Raw genomic sequence first — 21,041 nt, 5'->3', positions numbered from 1 at the left:
CACAACAGACAACTGCTACCCCAGGCCCAGCGGCCAGTGTTGACTATTAATTAAAGCCCTGGCGGGATTCACTGCCTCTGTTCCGTACTTGAGTCCGCTGCAGATGCGGCGCACATGATCACAACATCACTGTCATCATAATACGGCATGTACATACCGAATGTTTTGCAAAAATAATGTCTAAAACGAAAGATGAATAAATCTTAGACCTGCTCTTATAGTGAAGCTCGCAACTGACTTTCCAGAGAGTGTATCCAATCATCGAATCAATCGTTCAATTAAGTGAAAATATGACAGAAAATGTTGCCAGTCGACGCAAGCATGCACGGCTCGCAGTGCTATATAGTGTGCAAACAGAAAATTGTTGCGAAACAAAAATGAGGGCGGGGCCTCGGCCTCGTGGATCGTGCGAGCATGAATGAATCCTGTGCGGCAATCAAGAGATAATTATATTTTAATACAAACAGACAAAATTAATGATAAAAAACAAGGCCTAAATACGATAACTGTATTTTGAATTCGAACAGGGCCTGCCAGATCATGAAGAGATATGTAATCTGTGTAATGAATCGTACAGCTTTACATACTAGTATTTTGTAACTTTTAGAAACTTCCCAATACTAGTATTGTAGTGACATTACTTCATAGGCCGTAGTATAACTATGCATGCATACTGACATAAGTACCGGTAATGTTTTAAAATGAAATTGGGTGAACGCCTTCTCATCATCCTTTTTTCATCCTTTTTTCGTTGTTGTTTTTTCGTCTTTTTTGCCCTTGGTTCAGTTTGCTTGTAATGTGTCGGCTCCATGAAATTCGATCCTGCGATATGTACTGCACCCTAAAGCCTATTAAAAACCATTTTGCTACAGTAGTTTGAATTAGGTCAATCCCAGTGTCAAAGGCAGCATCGAAGGAGACTGAGGGGGGGGGGGGCATTCAAAGCAGAGACCCGACATAATTATGAAGAGTTTGGTTGCAAAAAGGGGTTAGGTCCACTTTGGACCTTTCCGAGAAAAATCTATGTTTTTATTCTCACTTATTGCAATACATAAATTGTCATAGTACTATATGTGAACATGAATATGGGTGTAAAAGAAATCTACCTGTCTTAATTTTTTTCTATACTATTTTTCAAAAATTATCACAGTTGACTTGACGCCTTTTGCAAGCAAACTAAAATGAATCCAATCTCTTTTGGATAACAATACAAACAAATCTTTGCCACTTTCATTCATGCTATTTCATAGGCTTTTCTTGCAGCAGAGGCTTTTCAGAGCAGAAAACCTATAGGTTTTGAGACAGAAAACAACGAAATTTGTGAAAAATTTATTGATCTAACCCGTTTTCGACAAATGAGCTCTCCAGAAAAGTCTGGTTGCAAAAGGGGTTAGGTCCACTCCAAGAAAAATCATTTTTTTTATTCTCTCATATTACAATATTCTTATGCGAAACTAAATTCTATGATACCCTATTACCCTACCATGTGAGCATAAAATTGGGTACAAAAGAAAACCTACCTGTCTTCATAGGCCTACTCTTTTAAATATTCTGTTCTAAAAAAAAAATATGTGGACTTAACCTATTTTGCAACCAAACTAAAATGGACCTACTCCTAATGAAAAAGGTGATTTTTTTGCCATATTTGTTCGCTTTTTGATGGAAAATTCAACTTTTCTTTGATATCTTCTTATATAGAAACTGGAAGTCTAGTGAGACAAAAAAAATCGAATTTGATGAAAAATGAACCTACCCCTTTTGCAACTGAGCCCTTCATATTTGGATTTTTTTACAGCAATTTATGTCTAAACTGGATAGATCTGGGTTATTTTTTTTTTCATTTTTTTATCAGTGACAAAGGCAATTAGGTTAAGAATATAGGCCCTATCTGTATACTTGCTGTAAAGTTTATATTTGTGCAAAATCTATAGTTAGGCAGTGTAATGTAATATTTATTTTGTTTCACTGGTTTGTAAAGGAATAGGCCTACCGTGGCCCGTGATTCCCCATATACAGTGTTTGATTATTATCATTATACGGCAGTGATTAATCTTCATTTCCTTGAGTCGGGGGCGGGGCGAGGATCAAGCCAGTTATGAGACATTTAGTGGTTTACCTTGTACTATATTATACTCTATCACAAAATTACATTTTTCATATGCAGTTTTTGCTCGTTCATTCGCTCATGACCTTTCCCCCTCCAATTTTGACACAGTTTTCCTAGAGAGCGCTGGACTGCCCCCATTTGCTCACATGCAATAATAAGGGCATCAAGTTAACTGCCTTTTATCATGGTTTCCAGTACATAATCGGGTATTCCATTGTTGTTGTTTTTATTTATTAATTTGCTTTTGTTGTTGTTCATTGTGTTTTCAGTACAGAAGAATGCATGAGAGCAACTGTGGACTTGTGAAAGAAGTTTAATTCCTGTTGTGAGATAAGCGAGATAATGCAGCTGTCGTAGATGGCGTGACCTACGATTTTTCCAATGTTGGAGATTGATTTTGTTCTCGGATGAGAAGAAGAAGAGTTTATGCACAACATTTTCCCCTTTTTTCTTATTAACCCCTTCTTCTTCTTCTTCTTCTCCTCCTTCTCTGTCTCTCTTCAATGAATGTGTGCAATTTTTTGTTTGAATACAAATTATATATTTAATACTATACTATAGTATACTATATAATAGTTAATAATCATACTATATTATTTGCTTATTATATAAACTCCTCAAAAAGTTTGGAAATCTGACTTTGATCGATAATCCCTCCTTATTTTTAGAAAATATCAATGTGTAATTAATATCAATGAATAGAACAGTTAATTCTCTTTATAATTATCCCCTACGTGATATGATCATGGTTCACATGGATGGAGGTGCAGTGCCTTGAAATGTGGGACAAGGTCAAAATTCAAAAGTTGCAAAATGACACAATATTGAAAGTCACTGTCCTTTATTCAGTGATGATGAGTGAGTTTCTCAGCAGTTTCATTCAAATTTTTTTCATGCACCTTAATATCAACGTTAACGTGGAATCAAACTCACCTTTGCACAAGCAAACACATAAGAAACAAACAAACATGCATGGGTATTTCAAACCACGACTCAAACCATGTTATCTCACAGAACCATCACTACACTGTGCACTACCATTGACACAGACAAACTAATCATGTTATAGTTCTGTATTGACCTTTCATGATTATTTCTTCTCGTTTTGCAGCTTTTCAGTTTAGCCCTTTTGAATCCGGCTCTTTCTGTGATGGCATGATCATAACAAGCATGGCATCATTTTAAAGAGAATTAAATGATCTTTTGAATGAATATGCGTTGCGTAAAATTGGGAGTCGGGAGAATAATGGCCAAACTCAGATTTCCAAACTTTTTTTGCTCGTTTTGCAGCTTTTCAATTTAGACCTCATCCAACACTTTTTAATCCTGCTCTTTTCGTGATGGCATGATCATAACAAGCATGGTATCATTTTAAAGAGAAATGAATGATCTCTTGAATGATGTAACATATGCATTGTGTAAAATTGGGAGTTTGATAAAATTAATAGCCAAACACAGATTTCCAAACTTTTTTTTTATTTTTGCATGCCCCCTCCGCACCGCCACTTTCATTATCAATCCGTTTGACGGATTCGCTTATTTGCTTAAAGGTCAAGTCTACCCCAGAAAAAAAAATAATTTGAATAATATAGAGAAAAATCAATCAACCATAACACTGAAAATTTCTTCAAAATCGTATATGCAAAATAAGAAATTTATCATGGCATTTTAACGTTTCGCTTATTTTTCACAAAACAATATGTTCTGTTTTAAATATACTATATTTCAATTTTTAAGAATAGGAAGTCAAGGACCAACTTGACTAAACCATTAAATGTAAAACACTGGTAATTTTACATGTTCAGGGGGGGGGAGACAAAACTCTTTTTTTCACAGGATGGAGAAAATAAGAATAATTCATATTTTATGTAATAAAATACAAATAATAATAATAAAAAAAATCAGACACTTCATTTGCATACTGACCAGTATGTGCATATAATAATATGTGTGAAATTAAGAAAAACTCACCTCCGATTTTCATGAAATTTTCAGTGTTATGCTTGTTGACCTTTTCTCGTTTTATTCAAATCAACTTTTTTCGGGGTGAACTTGTCCTTTAAGGAAGCAAAAGGCTTACCATGTGACACGATAAGAGCATTTGCATGGCTGACTTTGAGGCAGTGTATTATCGCGTTAGATTTCAAGTTATGATTTATAAGACTCGACGTCATACCACAACGGATCAATGCCAACCAAAGCCAAGCAAATGCAGGTTCATTCGTCATCAAGATGGCTACGGTAGCCCTACAACTTCCGGCGTCGTCGTAGACATCGCTTTGGTTTGCGGTTGCTGACCCATTCGATGCCGCTTCTGTGGTCGACTCCGCCGTAGAACGATGTTCATTCCAGGTCCAGGACTCCAGCTGGTTGAAGATCCAACCTGCGATCTCATTGGACGAGTGGAAGATATCCGCGTAGGTATAGGACTCATCCTCAAAAAGTATCCCCACGCTCTCCGGAAACTCTTTCACATTTTGGACGAACTTGTGATATACGGTGATACCGTCATTTGCATCATCGCTTTATATTCGAAACCAGTTTACTGATGGAAATCAAATGTTTCAAATCACCCCATAACGACGCACCAGACATTGTGATAACTGGAATTTCATACAATAATCAAAATAGGCACATCAGTGTGGATATCATCGCTGAGAAATAAGCTCTTCGACACAATGTCTATTTCATTAGTTGTATAATTTTGGTGACCTGTATTACCTTGAGCACAACCGCTCATTTGAAATAACCTATCCAACCGTGAATCATAATAATAGTCCTGAGAAGAAAATAATCCAGAGTAAATAAATTTGGATGTTTCTTTCTTTTGTTATACTTTTCAACTGAGTGTGATATAACTGCTTAATATGTGAAAGGGGGAACAAAGTACTGCAATCAACATGATCAATGAATCTTGGTCGACTCGACAACAACGTCGTTTATATTTCCAGAATTCAGTTACCAAGGGCAATAAAATTTAGTAAATAAAATGAAATACAGTTCACTACACATGTATATCGATAATTTAATTGATCCTATATTTTTTGTAATGAGGAAAATAGATATCACAATTTATAGTGTTTGTATGGTTATACATCGTTAAATGTGAATGATTTTATTGTGTTATAAATGAAATACACACGGCTTCTAAGACTGAACCTGACAAATCATAGTTGCCATTACCATCAAAATTATTGCAGCTTCTGTGGACAGAACAACTGTAAGCCTGGAAGGAACAACTGTAAGGAAGAAAGAAAGACAGACATCGAGATGAGAAAAAAGAGGGAGATAGAAGAAAAGAAAGAAGGAATGAATAAATGTATAATTGAAATAAATATATGTATAGTTCTATATTATTAACATAAGAAATTAATTAATTTATAAAGAAATCAAAATAACAAGCTGAAAAAAGGGGAAAAGAAAACAGATCAGAGTGAGTGTTAGTACAGTTGGGGTGGGATGGAGGGGGTGCTCATTGGAGTTCAGGCATGCATCCTGTGAGACTGAAGTTTGATGCCAGAAATCAAGATATCTAAATACTGCACACTGAAATCCAACTCCCGCCACGTTCAATGTGTGTGTGTTTTGAGCAAAGGAACCTTTTTTACCCCTTGACCAAAATGACAAATTCAATGGTTCCAAATAATTTACTTTCAGATGAAAATATGGTGTAACTTCAATCTGGATGAGCGTTTGGATGTGTTGGCAGAGAGTCTGGGTCGAGGGAGGGGGGGGGGGCTTATCATTTCTATTAGTAAACGCCCCTCCTAGTTTCGATTACCGTGATCCAATCTCGATTTACCATTTCAGGGACACCGTTGCACTAACACTAACAATTTTCACTGAATAACATGGGCGGAAATCCCAGGGGGGACGTGTCCCCCCTACTCAAAATAGTAGGGGGGACACAATATCAAATGTCTACTATTTTGGGTCTTTGGTGATGCTAAGAAATATATAACTCAAAATGGGAATAAAACGTGCGTTTTGGGACGAGATGACCTTTTTTTTTGCTTGTCAAATATATTTTCGTCGAAATGACCTTAAATTTTAGGTAATAGCCTTTTTTTGTGCTTGTCAAATTTTCCAGACCTTTGTCCCCCCTCCCTCCTACCTCTTCGGAGAGATTTCCGCCCCTGCTGAATAATACACTTTATTTTGTCAAATTCCAGTAGCACTGGCATAATGAAATTTAGATCGAAACTTGATTGACAATAATTATTACAAACAAGTATTTATTGCTTTCTTGTTGTACTATTATTGCTTTCGATTGCGCTTGAGATTTGGGATGGTATTTATGTCCTATATCAATTCATATTCATCATCGTGTCAAACACTGTCACCCAATAGCACGCAATAAAAATGCGGTACAATTTTGTATATGTACTGTTTAATTTTGTTTGAGTCTTTTTTATCCTGTCAACGAGTATACTTCTTTCTTTCTTTTTTCTTAATGGCATTATATTATAATGACTATATACCAATCTGCGCTATTCTCAACTCCAATGAATGAACCACTGCATACACATAAACCATGAAGACCATGAAGACCAGATGAAACAGGGTTGGGAATCTGCATTATTACATTAACCACTATCATGCTATTAATCAGACTGGCTTTTCTATCCTATCTGTTGCCAAATACCAAACAGGGGCGATGTTTCAGCTTTCCTCGCTCAAAATGGCAATTTGTCAAAAATTACTCTTATTTTCCACTCGTATTGCTCGAAAACAACCCACATTCTAAGTCGATAACATTCGTTTTGGCGAGAAATATTTCTTTTAAGTAAAAACAATATTGATATCTACTGCGTATATTCCTATAAGATAATAAGAAACTAGTGGACATTATATGTTACCCTACCAGTCGATTATCATGCTTATTTGTCCTCCATCAACCAAATTCTTCTATATCATGATTATCAGGTCAGATACAAAATATATCGAAGAGAGTGTGTGAAAATTGAATTTCATAGTGAGAATGTTTTTATTTCTTTGTAAAAAAGGGGATTACAATTTTATATATATGTAGAAATCTTTCCGACTGTCGTATCTGAAAAATATGACTTTACGCAGTAAAAACGCTGTTTAAGATTTTATACAACGCTGTTTACTATATGAACCTTACAGTAGTTCTTAACAGTTTAAACAATCATGTTTAATTTATTGAAGATAAGATATTGAAAATTAAACTTTGTTGTTCAAGATTTTAAACACTTGTTTAAACTGTTTAAACAATTACTGTAAGGTTCATATAGTAAACAGAGTTGTATGCAAATTGCAGCGTTTTTACTGTGTATTGAGAAACTTAGATTGTCGTAAAACATTGCTTGATGTGTGAAAGAGAGATTGACTCACAGACACCGCCAGAAGGAATATCTTATATAATAATGCCGTATATACACTGTCAAAAATAATTTAAACAACGCTTTTTACTATGTGAATCGCACAGTAGCTGTTTGAAAAAATTAAAAGGTGTTTAAAAATCTTAAACAACAAAGTGCAAATTCAAATATATAATTATCAATAATTTTAGCATGGTTGTTTGTATCTATAACCATCTGTTTAAAGTTTTTAAACAATTACTTTGCGATTCACGTTGTCAACAGTGTTGTTTAAATTATTTTTCAACAGTGTATTCTTCCCCCAAACACTAGATCGATATCTAAAAAATATATATATACATAGCGAATTAAAACCCTCTGCACGTTTATACAAAATGGTGTGTGCATTATGAACAAATACAATTTAGCTTTTGTAAGAGATTCAAACATAATTATACAAACATATCGATGATAAATGATTTTGTTTGTCACTTTTTTGTCACTTCAATCCCTTCTGCATATTTTATCCGACAATGGACATCTCTCGTGCTAATGAATACAAAAAAAAATTAAAACGAAGGAGCGGGACAGACGGGGAAAAGAAATGTATTTATTATAGGAAAGTTTTGGGTTGAGTAACAAGAAAAACAACTGAAGTCATTATTGATTGTTGTTTGCCCCCCCTACAAAGCCCCTACCCCTACAGATCAAAATACTATGATACAACCCTTGTCCTACAGTATAGAGGGAGGTGCATGTGCCGGGGGATATATCCCTTCCAATATTTCAGATGGATTATCCAAATGAATGAATAAATAGATAAATGAATAAAATGATAATAATAATAGTAATTATAACAACGACAATTATGATTATGATAATATGATTACCGTATTGGTCATGACCCTAAATTTTGTTTTTCACTTTGTTCTAATGTTTGATGCTCTTGATTGGAACCATTCAGTTGGTATAAACCGTTACAAATAGATTGATATAAAAAAGTATGAAATAGAATAACATGTTCATGTTTATTTCATGTTCTTACACACGACATTATCTTTGTTTAATTTACTCCCTCCTCACAACCAAGCGCATGATGCATGTGATGTGTCCCATTTATTTTACACCCTTTTTAATATCACTTCGTTTTTTTTTAGATTTCTAAGGTATGTTATAAAATAAGTGGAGAACATACACAAACGATATGGGGAATAACAGAAAAATAACAGTGATAATCGATAAGCCATTGGACCCCCCCCCCCTCCACAAAAAAAATATGAAAGTTTCACTACCAAGAAAGAATGGAAAAGGATGAGATAGGATATACATTTTGATGCATCAAGTTTACATGTATCTCTAAATCAGACTGTGTATTAATAATCTAAATTTTTGCTCGCTCACTCGCACCTTTAAATGATTTTTTGCCCTGCATGCCATGTTTGGCCCCCTAAAAAGCTTAGGCTCATAAAACACCTCTCACAATATATTTGTCAGTCATTCCCAACCATGAACACCGATCGACTCCCATGCCCTAAATAGTCCGACCGCACCCACAGCTTTCATTTAATTTTATTAATAATTCACCCTAAAAATGAAGAGCTAAGAAGAGCTAATTCAGCTCTTAAAGAGCATGATAGTCATAATAGTGACTGCACTTCGGAGTGCTACTTTTCTCGTTCAAATTTGAACATGAAAAAATCAGCATTCAATCATTTCCCTTAGACTCGTGTGTTAAAGTGGCACTTTTCATTCATAAAAGTTCATAAAAAATAAGGAAAAAATTCGAGGGTTGAATGTTTACTACCAATGGATAGGATATGTCTGACATTCCATATCTGACCAGAGAAGGTTACCTCGACAGGCTCGTTTTAAAAATAAATCATCACTTATGAAGACTACACCTGACGAGACCAAATTCATCACTTGAGAGAGTAAAATGACCCTAATTCTTCCGCCAGTAAAAATATAGTTCCGTAGTGGTGATATATCTTGCCAATTTGGAAATAGTAAGTTCCTAGAATCAGTGTTAGATTGTCAGTCACATTTATTCATTTTTATCAATCAGTAAGATGGCATTTAAAAATTGAGCAAAGGGTTGGCTCGAATGAATATCGTTTGCCTGCCAGTTGTGATTAGGCCCATGCAACCTCCGAAGTGCAGTCACTATACACGCTCTTCAAGAGCTAAAATACCTCTTCGTTTTTTTAGAGTGTTTTTCTTCGGAGTTACTCACGAACATAGTAGACATGGTAGACGATGTCTGCAACTATTTGAAAAAAGTTATATTTGACAGCATACATTCGTTTTCATATTTTGGAAAGTAAACAGTTATATCAAAATTAATATGTACATGCAGATAATACATAAGGAACTATTCATAATTGAGTTTTATAACATTTAAATCACCATTATTTTTAAAGGTCTAATCCACTACAGAAAAATGTTGATACTGGCATACCGCTGAAAATTTTATCAAAATCGGATGGAAAATAAGAAAGTTATGACCATGATTTTAAAATTTTGCTTATTTTTCACAAAACAGTAATACGCACAACTCAGTGACATGCAAAATGACACAGTCGATGATGTCCTTCACTCACTATTTCTTTTGTGTTTTTTATTGTTATTTTATTGTTATTTGACAATATGGACCAATATTTGACTGAACCATACACACTAAGAGATAGAGGTTCAAAATTGAACCCCGAAAGGTTGATGCAAAATCAGACCCTATGGGTTCAATATTGAACCCTGCGGTTGGGGTTCATTTTTACACCCTGCGGGTTCAATTTAGAATTTGGGGGTGCAGTTTTGAACCCGCAGGGTGCAAAAAAGAACCCCAACCGCAGGGCTCAATTTTTGAACCCCAAATCAGGGGTTCAATTTTTGAACCCAAAGGATGCTGAATTTGCATCAACCTTTCGGGGTTCAATTTTGAACCTTTATTTCTTAGTGGGTAGAGTCTTAAACAATGCCAATTTATTTATTTATTTATTTATTTATTTATTCACATATATTTAAACAGGTTCACAAGATCAGAGATAAAATTACTGTTTTGCATCTTGGTCCTGGTGTATAAAAAGACATGATAAAATAGTAATTACAATGATAGGCATATATCAAAGAACAGGGTAAGACATATTTCAGCATAATACAAGTTCAACATGAAAACATTATTGATCATCTTATTATTAATGGTAAGAAAAAAATAGATAGGCTTATATGAATAACAAGGGTAGGTATAAGTATAACCTTAGCAACTACAGTATATAAACAATTGCAAAAAAAGAAAGCAGGGGCTAAAAGTGAATTATGAATAGACAGAATAAAATTGTGATGTAAATAACTGAAAATATATAAGTTCAGGGATGGGAATTATCATGACATACATGTATTAGATTTCGATTTTTTGTATAGAGACTTAAACACATCTAAGGATTGAGCATTTTGGAAATTTGTGGGTAATTTATTCCATACTTTGGCACCGGCATACTTAAAGGATTGACAAAAGAGTTGAATGTTAGGTTTTGGTGGTACGACATTAAGGGAGTTAGCATTACGAGTGTTCAATCCATGCCTGTCGAAGTACATTTCTATTTCATTGCATAATCGGGATGGGGCAAGACCGTGGACACATTGGTACATTAGAGTTGATAAGAAGTAATCACGGCGATCGTCAATCGTTTGCCAGGAAAGTTTGTTCATTATGTGGAGACCAGAATCTGTATTATAATCATAGCTAGAGGTTACGTGACGGGCCGCTCTTTTTTGGAGTCTCAATAACGGTAATTTCAGTTTGTTAGGGCAGTTGCCCCATACTGAGACACCATAATCGAGACATGGTTGTATAGACGATATATATATAGTATTAAGTAAAGTTTTGTTTAAAAATTTTGCTAATTTGCCAAGGTAGTAAATCTTGTAAGCAGTTGATTTGCATAAGTGTCTTAAATAGTCATTCCACTTTAAATTTTCATGAATGATAATACCCAAATACCTGATAGAATGAACTTGCTCTATGAGTTCATTATCAATATAGATATTAAGACATTCTGTTGACTTTGTAGAAATTAACATTGTCTTCGTTTTATTAACATTTATCTTAAGACGATTTCTTTTATACCAGTTATCTAGGGTGTTTACCGTATTTTGTAAATCTATAGTAACATTATGTATATTATCGCCAGTAACATAGATAACTACATCGTCGGCATAAATAGAGCATACAGCATTATTAAGGCCTTCTGATATATCATTAATAAATAACAAAAATAGAACAGGAGCAAGTACACTGCCCTGTGGTACCCCTACTGGTAATTCCTTTATAGAGGAGTTTTTACCCTTTGAAGAAACAAGTTGTTTTCTTCCAGTGATATAGTTAGAAAACCATTTTAATTCTTTGTCATAAATTCCATATTTCTCTAGTTTAAACAAGAGTAATTGATGATTAACACAGTCGAAACATTTGGAAATGTCAAGAAAACATGAGCCAATTAATTCTTTATTGTTAAGAGCCTCGTGAAAATCATCAATTACCCTGTGAAGGCAGGTGACAGTAGAATGATGAGGGAGAAATGCATATTGATCGATATTGATCATATCGTTCACTTTAAGATAGTTTAATAATTGCATTTGAACTTCTTTTTCTATCATTTTAGATACGTGGCATACTACAGATATAGGTCGATAATTTGTAATGTCATCTTTGTTCCCCTTGCCCTTGTATACAGGGGTAGTGCGGGCAATCTTCCAATCACAGGGTATGTCACCTGTGAACAGACTAGCATTAAAAATAGAACATAGAGATTCATATATATATGGAGCAGCAATTCTTAGTAACTTAGTATCGAAATCCAATATATCGAGATGACTGCTGGTATCAAGACAACTCAAATAGTTTAATATTTTTTTAGATTTGATTTGTTCAATTTCAAAAGTTCGAATACATTTGGAGTGTTTCCAATCTAGAATATATGAATTTTCAAAACTCTTAGATATTTCTTTGCCTATATTAGTGAAATAATCATTTATAACATTACACTCAATATTACAACTTTCTGAGTTAACATTTTTATTCGTAGCTTTTTGCAATTCTTTCCAAAGTGTCTTTGAGTCTGACTTATATTTATGATTGATATCATTAAAATGATTCTGTTTATTTTTTCTAATGAGATCAGTAATACGATTTCTCATTATACGATATTCTTTATTAATTTCATTAGAATATTGTAAATTATATTTATTTTTTAAGTAATCTCTTCTATAAATCATCTTTACAATATCAGGTGTGATCCAAGGGCATGTTTTATTCTTTACGCGAATTGTCTTGATAGGAGCATACTTATTACAAATATTGATAAATTCAACCTTCCATTCGTTCCATACATCAGTTACAGATTGACTTTGATATTCCTTTTGACTAAGAACATCCGAATTTTGAATTGCTGAAATAAATTTTTCTTCATCGAAGTGTTTATAATTACGAGAACGTTTGGTTTTATGTTCATTAACGGTAGACTTAAAACTAATACAAGTAAATACAAGATAATGATCACTTACACTTATTTTGGCAACATCACTAATGGTATGTTTTTCAGGCATGGAGGATAAGATGTGATCGATACATTTGGATGATGAAGACGTCACCCGAGTAGGTTTGTCTATCATTTGAGCAAGAGCAAAAAGATCTTCAATGAGATTAATAGCGTTAACACTGTCATTGATATCATGTATGGTAGGATAGTCAATATTTAGATCTCCAAGTATTAATATTTCTTTCGATTCAGATGAAGCCTTTTCAATTGTATCGATCATTCTTTCAAAATATTCATTGTTTGCATCTGGAGGTCTATATAAACAGCATATAAGTATGTTTTCAGACGAAGGCCCTTTCAAGTTCACCCAAACACTTTCAACAATTCTATCATTTAAATCATTTCGTTCGTTGATTGACAATGAGTTTTTGGTAAAAATACACACACCCCCTCCACGGCGACCGTCAGCGCGGTCACGGCGGAATATGGAGTATCCATCTATCAAAATTGAACTGTTCGTAATAAACGGAGTTAACCAAGTTTCAGTTATGCAAAATACATCAAGATTAAGTTTGTTAATTAAAAATTTCAGTTCATCCATTTTATCAAACAAGCTGCAGGCATTTAGGTGGGCGATTCTCAATCCTTTAGTTTGGTTTAAGAGAACAGCACAACGATCATACTCATTTTTGTAAGAGTCAGATGAAATATTAAGTGTACTTGTCTCTTGGGAGTCTAAACTTTGATCGGCAATGTCATCTTGGCCGATGTTCTATGTAGTATTCAATCTGCAGAATTTAGCTTTATGTCCAAGTTTATGACAGTTAAAGCATTCGATTTCTTGACCGAAGCGGCAATTTTCTTTCTTATGGTTTCTTTCACCGCAGAAGTAGCACCCAGAGTATTCGCCATTATGTTGCATAGAGCGTTGTGTGCGTTGCCATGGTTCGGTGGATCTCTTGTCAAACTCGAGTGGGCGTGGCACATTAGGCAACGGCGGTATCCTGGAACGCATCCGATCGTTACTAGACAGAGGGTTTCCGATCGCAGCAATATCAGCGTAGTTAGGTTGATGACGAATGGTAGTAGTATTTGAGATATGATTATCAGTAGAAGTTCTAACATAGGTGCTTTTCAAAGGTACTGTTTCATCTGAAGATGAAATTCCATTTACATGCTGAGATAGATTTATGGCAAATACAGAAGCACCTCTCGCATTTAAATGCACTCCATCGATACTTAGATGATTTGACTCATGAATATTCTCATTGTTTATGTAGTTCCAACCATTGTTTTCAGCCACTTTAAGTAGAAGACTATTTGCAAGGCTAATCTTTTCCATAGTTTCACGTTGATTTAGCCTTCTACTTATGATAGAGCTGATGGTAATTGTGGTAACCGTTGGGCATTTCGCAAGTATTTGTGAACCCAAAGATTCTACCTTCGTTGCAATGCACATAGCATCGTTGATAGGAATGTTATTACCACCAATATGGAGGATTACTTCTTTTACATTATGCTTGTTAGCAAGGGATTGTGTTGGATCAAAAGGATCATCAATCTTAGCTCCACTAATTGTTTTACAGATGACCTTTGTGGAACTGGACAAGGTTGATGGTTTAATTGGTTTTAGCATTGAGTCGCCGATAATTAGTACGTTGGCTTTCATTCTCTCCTTGTTTTCTTCGATGTGCTTTAATCGTAGACATTCTTTCTGATGCTTTTCTCTGTAGTCAGATAGTTGGTCTGATTGGGACTTTGTACTGACAACCAAAAGATCATCTCCATTGTCCTCTAAGAGTGGATGAAAAGGGTTATTGACATCTCCACTGGGTATATAGGTAGGAGATTTGATGGGATCTTGGTTTTGGTTGACTTTAACAGCTTCGTCGGCGATGTTGTTAATACGATCATTGTCAAGAGATGAATGAGCAGATAGTAATGAGTCAATACATGAGGACAGGGATTTAACTTGACTTTGTAATTCTCTCAGCTTCGTATTTAGTTCAGAGCAATGACAAACTCTATTCAGAGTAGATATGTCATTATATGGTCGTTGGTTCAAAGCATTTTCAGATAATTCAATATGGCGGCTCTCAAGCTCATGCTTTGCAAAATGGTGACGTATGTCTTTATTCAAATGAGGAAATGTAGAACACAAAGTTTCATAAATGTATTGAGATTTACCAGTACTCTCATTCTCAACAGTAAGACGGAAAGTTTGTTCAAAGTATTTCACTGTTCTTTCCAGACTGGTCTTAGTGACATATTTTGGTAACTTGTAACGAAAGTTGTTAGTACCCGGAGTTCCTGAGCATTCATTCATTTTCATGATGATGCAATAATGAGTTTATGCGATGTAATATGATCAGTCAAAAGAACTTTAGTCAGTTTAAGTGATTATAAAACTGCACAAATAGAATCGGATATCACAATCAGTACGTTACCAAAGTATGACGGACTCCTCATTGGAGTGTGAAGAGAGATCATGACATTGTTGTACACAGTAGGGACTACGATATAGAGCTGAGCTAACAATCCCAAGGGGGTAACATATTTGAAATATATCCTTCTATGATATGATATTAGTAGAATAATTCTCCAAACTTGAAAGATTAGCACATCCGTGTGAGGTTCCTTTTAGTGAATATACCAGGTCACATTTTCCCCAAATTTAAGGATGAGATTGAAAAAAGATAGCAAAAAAGATCAAACGCGAAGCACAGCACGGAACGCTACGGAAGGAAAATTCAACATGTTTAGGACGGAATTAATCATTGTTTCACTTTGCAATGAGGAGAAAATTAAAATATTTCATATTTCTCACAATATAATACAAAAGATATAATGGATGGTGTCATCAGTCTCCTCTTTTGCATACCGACCAGGATGTGCATATAACAGTTTTGTGAAATTAAGTGAAACTTATGGAGCCTTTAAAGTGCCATCTACTTGACGAGATGGCGAGATACTTTATCTTTCCATGTCGACTTAATAGCCTTATTATGTCGACATGGCGAGTTATTTTTTCTTGCCATGTCTACTTAATAGCCTAATTATGTCGAGATGGCGAAAATACGTTATCTTGCAAGTCGACTTGGTGAGGTACGTTATCCTGCCAAGTCGACATGGCAAGATACGCTATTTCGCCAAGTCGACTTATAAAAAGTTATATGTCAACATGGCGAGATACGTTATCTTGTCAAGACGACTTTTTAGAAGTTACATGTCGACATGGCGAGATACATTATCTCGCCTAGTCTACTTATAAAAAGTTATATGTCAACATGGCGGGATACGTTATCTTGCCAAGTCGACTTATAAAAAGTAATATGAGTTCATGGCGAGATGCGTTATATCGCCTAGTCGACTTAAAAAAGTTATGTCGTCATGGCGACATAGAGTATCTTCCTAAGTTAACTTCCTCAAAATAAAAAGGTTAGACTAATATGTCCACAGCGTACGCGCAAGCGTGGAGTAGTAGATATGAAAAGCTTTGGAAAGCCATCGCTGCCACAATTCGTATTGCTATACGCATACTCAATTTCTTATAAGTAAAGGCATTTTTACTATACGTACGTGTTATGCTTTTCTAATACCCCAATTACACCAACGCTACGTCCATGCAGCTCTCGCTACGTCAAAGAAAAATGGCCATGACGCAGTGCGAACTGCTGCAGCGTACTGAGAGCGTAGTGAGAACTGTTATTGACGTGGCATAGTCTGCATGATCTCCGGAGACAAATTTTCCGCTACGTGGACTTTGAACATGTCTAAAGTCCGTGTAGTGGAAGCGCCGTATGAATCGAGCGTAGTAATGACGCAGTAAAGACCTACCAACAGCTTCAAAGACGTAGCGGACACCAAAAGAACTTGGCAACAACTCTGTCTATGTCTACTGTACTGCCACTACGCGGCCACCACGTAAACTCGGTTGGCTCTACGTCCAAATAGACGAAGGTACAGAAAGTTGCGCAGTCTGCTGGATGTAGTCGGAACGTAGCGGGAACCGTTTCGACGCAGCATGGACCGGCTCTGTGCGCAGAATGAACTTAGTGGGCACACCACACACGCAGCATAAACGTCACAATAACGTGATGCGGACGTAGCACGCACCTGACAATTTGACATCTTTCGAGAAATTCAAACAAAGTTGGCGCCACGTCCCAGGGTTTCTTCTGAACTTCAAAAACGTAGCGGGAACTTCGTCTGGTGTAATTGGGGTATTAGATCTGTCTCTTTTTAATCAAACAAACTTTTTGTTGGGATGGACTTATCGTTTAACAAGACTAATAATGTGTATCATGCCTCACAAACAAGCCAGAGAGGCCGTGCATACTATGTTACACTACAGCGGACATTTCCTCGACATTTTTTTTCAATTCATAGCCCTAGCAAGAACAATATCGACAGTAAATGAATCCTCATCGTGCTCGCTGCAAACGAGATCATGTTCAGAACACACATTATAATTTACCCACTACTTATGTCCTTATTCGTATTACTATTTCACGAAAAACTAATTTACTCTTAATGGCTTAAGCTATTGTCTAATCGATCTTTTGTGATCATGCTGATCAGAAAGTGAAACTCGATAATAATAACGAATGTCACATGATAGCAATAATCAACTGTGATCTTCTCTGGATATGCCAATTTGATATGTTTCAGTTTCATAAAAATAAGTCACTGCCCCGTCATTACGATCAAAGCATCACGCGAGCTTCGCTGGCAATGTCGAAGATAAGCTTCCACTACTAATTTTTTTCATAGTTTCAAGAAAATTACATTATTTTGTTTATATAATCTAGGACCCCGGTTTTTAACCAGTTACGATCAAAACCATCAAATTTCAAACTAAGATTGATCTTTATCAGGGGCGTAGATAGCGGGGGGGGGGGGGATGGGGGGATGCATCCCCCCAGAATTTTAGGTGGGGGGATGGTGTGTACAATCATCCCCCCCAGGTTTCTGTGGGGGAAGAAGCAAAACTATACAGTAATAAAGCAATGAATGCTAGTTAAAATCAATCAATAATAATAGCAGTAATAATCATAACGTACAGCAATGACAAACATGATCAAAATTGGACTTTTATTCAGAGTCAATCATCTTATATGCATTTACAACTTGCAAGTTTTAAGTAATAACAACTGTCTTGCGTCGTCATATACATTTAAGGATCGTTATTCAGAGTTTCACCAAGTAGATTTCCTTATAATAATAATCTATTTGCAAAGGAGATAAGTTCAAAATATTTCATTACAGATTTAAGAAAGTGTCGCTTAATCATTCCCTTTCAGAGCAATTGCTTTCATAACACATTAACACTGTTCAAACGAATTAATAAGAAATTACCTATACACATACACTGACCCTTTTCCCTGCTGGCCATGTCCTCAACCCCTACTTTGCAAAGGAAAGGTGAAAATTTTCAGTCTCTAAGGAACGAATTAGTAAATGAATGATTTTGGAATGAAAGTGCAAATTTTGGATGGCCTCAGTGATATCCGAGGTTTTTTTCACTCAATATTCACTCTTTCATATATTCACTCCTTAAAGAGTGAACTATTTCACTAATTTTTTCAGAGTACTTTGCGCTTTTCAAAGAAGGTAGAATCATCCAATATATAGACATGCCTTAATTCACGAAGGCAGATTGAATCAATCCATGGATAAGATTAATTTATGGTCTAAGATCACAGAACAAGCCTAACTCGACCCTCAGCGTGTTCATTGTCGGACCTTTGACAAAAAAGCATAATCATCTCGCGCATTTACGCGATAAAAATTATCTATACAGTTTACTTCCGACAACCCGGTGAGGTTTATTTCATTTCCATACTTAATTCAATCAAGCCTTTGTAATCATGGTAATTTTAAACAGAGTGTGCTTATCATTTTAGTGTCCGCATATCTGCACGTGGATATAAAGAAATATAATGTTGAGCTTTTTTTATTTTACCCCTATTACTATAATTGTAATTGATATTTTTTTTTAGTTATTTGGCTGTTTATTTGTTTATTCCTTTAGTTGTTGATTCATTCGTTTGATCATTAACAATATCGCTACTTTTAAAAGAGTATACTACTATACTAGTAAAATAAGGAATACTAGTTATTCTAGATCATGTTTAGCAGGACTGTCATGACCAAGATGATAACTAGACATCCGACAAATGACATTTCTCTTATGATCATCTTTACTCATTGTCATTAATCAAACAAAAGATTACTGCCATGAAAAATGTGCAAGGAAGTTTGTTTATTACTGGATGCCCTGTTTATTGCTGAAAGCAAAGTGATTAAAAGACACACGAGATAATCCATGAGGCAGATCGTGTTATTTTGTTATCTTTAACTCGTCTGCTTTGGCCCATGATATTTTGTTTTTATCGAGTACGTTATCTCCTTCATTCTTTATATTTATATATTATATATATATATATATATATATATATATATATATATATATATATATATATATATATATATATATATATATATATATATATATATATATGACCCAGCTAGGGATCATCCCCCAGGTCTAAGGACCTGTCTACGCCACTGATCTTTATTCAGATCACTTAATTGCACAATTTGAGGTATATACCAGGCTTTAATGAAATAAAATTCGCCTCAGCACTTTGCAAGCCTGGAAAGACGGGCCGTAACAATATATTGGAAAATCCGTAGATTCTCTGAAATAGATTTGATTTTGAAAAACTGAAACAGTGTCAATACAATATATATATATATATATATATATATATATATATATGTGATGGATATCATGACTGATGAAAAGACGAACCCAGTCTTTTGCCCATAGTTAATCATACTAAAACATAATACATTATTCATTGTGATTATTCATTTACATTCATTAATATGGTCGATATTAATATGAGAAAAGTGTGTTCAGTTAAATTGAGATTGGGTCAACCTGATCATCTGCGATGTTCTTGAATTTAGCTGAGTCCTTAAATTTGGACTTGGACTACCACGAAACAATGCATACCATGTTTACTGGATCATACCAAACGTACATGACCTGAAAGTATTTTTTAATCACTTCTTATTAACAATGCGCCTTCTTATTTCCATGTTCAAATGCTACGATTCCTATCATCTGCATTTGATTTCTCAACGGCCATATCTTATAATTTGACATCATCATCACATTCGAGTGTAAAATAAAATGACTCTTCTGAGATGGACTGGCAATTAACCTCTGTGGCAATATCATCTCCTGGCATTTCGTAAATATGACGGCTGAACCTGTTGGGACAAGAAGAAGCACTGCCACCACCATGACGATGTACTTGCTCCTCTGTAGACAGTCCTTTGTTATTGTTATCTTGATCGCTTGTGTAGTACATCGACTTTGTCGACATGTCAACTTTGTCGTCTGCATACGGTACTGAATAGGCATTGCATTCCGGAGTGAACACACTGTCCCGATTTGAAATTTTGCTTTCTTCTTCGCCGAGACATTTACCGAGATTTTCCGTGTATCCACTGAGAAAGTCAGGATTTCCATTTAAGACAGAGGGACCATGAGACCCTGCCTTATCTGGGGTTGACGATATGTTTTGACGCTGCCCTTCACCCTCGATGGTAGCATAACTATGGGTCATCGGCTTGGTGACTGCTTCTGGCAGTTCAGATGATGAAGGTAATTTTTTGATATCCTGTGATCCTGGTGAGTTTGGGATAGGAGGCAATGGTTGATTGGTTGCAGATCCCTTCCTTGTCAAGGGGATCGATTGTGTCCCTTTAAAAGACTGCTCAGAAGCCCCTTTGACTAGAAGGGAATCTGCATTTTGTTTCTCATGTGTAGGTAAAATGTTATTACCTAGGACTGTCTCAGGCGTACACGCTCTTGTATGCAATGTCTTTGGTGCCATTGGACTCTGCAGTATTGTTTGGGCTGCAGAGGTAGAAATTGGCGGGGAATATTTACCTCCATGGTAAACATGTTCTTGGATTCCCCGGGACTCGAGGGAGTGCGATGAAGAAGGTGACTGGCGAGGATGTTTTGTGGATATGGTTGAATCTTTTACTTTTAAA

General features: G+C 35.5%; 1 protein-coding gene across 1 annotated transcript; it reads right to left on the bottom strand.

Moving 5' to 3' along the window:
• Positions 1–10,923: 10,923 nt before the first annotated feature.
• LOC121415931 lies at positions 10,924–15,491 on the bottom strand. Its single transcript, XM_041609330.1, has 2 exons — positions 14,105–15,491; positions 10,924–11,925 (listed from the first exon to the last, which is right to left on the bottom strand). The coding sequence occupies exons 1-2, from the start codon at positions 15,295–15,297 to the stop codon at positions 11,853–11,855; spliced, it is 1,266 nt and encodes a 421-aa protein (XP_041465264.1). The 5' UTR covers positions 15,298–15,491; the 3' UTR covers positions 10,924–11,852.
• Between the last annotated feature and the right edge of the window lie 5,550 nt (positions 15,492–21,041).

Source organism: Lytechinus variegatus, chromosome 5 (genome assembly GCF_018143015.1).
Source record: "Lytechinus variegatus isolate NC3 chromosome 5, Lvar_3.0, whole genome shotgun sequence".
NCBI lineage: Eukaryota > Metazoa > Echinodermata > Echinoidea > Temnopleuroida > Toxopneustidae > Lytechinus > Lytechinus variegatus.
This window is presented reverse-complemented; position numbering and strand designations above follow the sequence as displayed.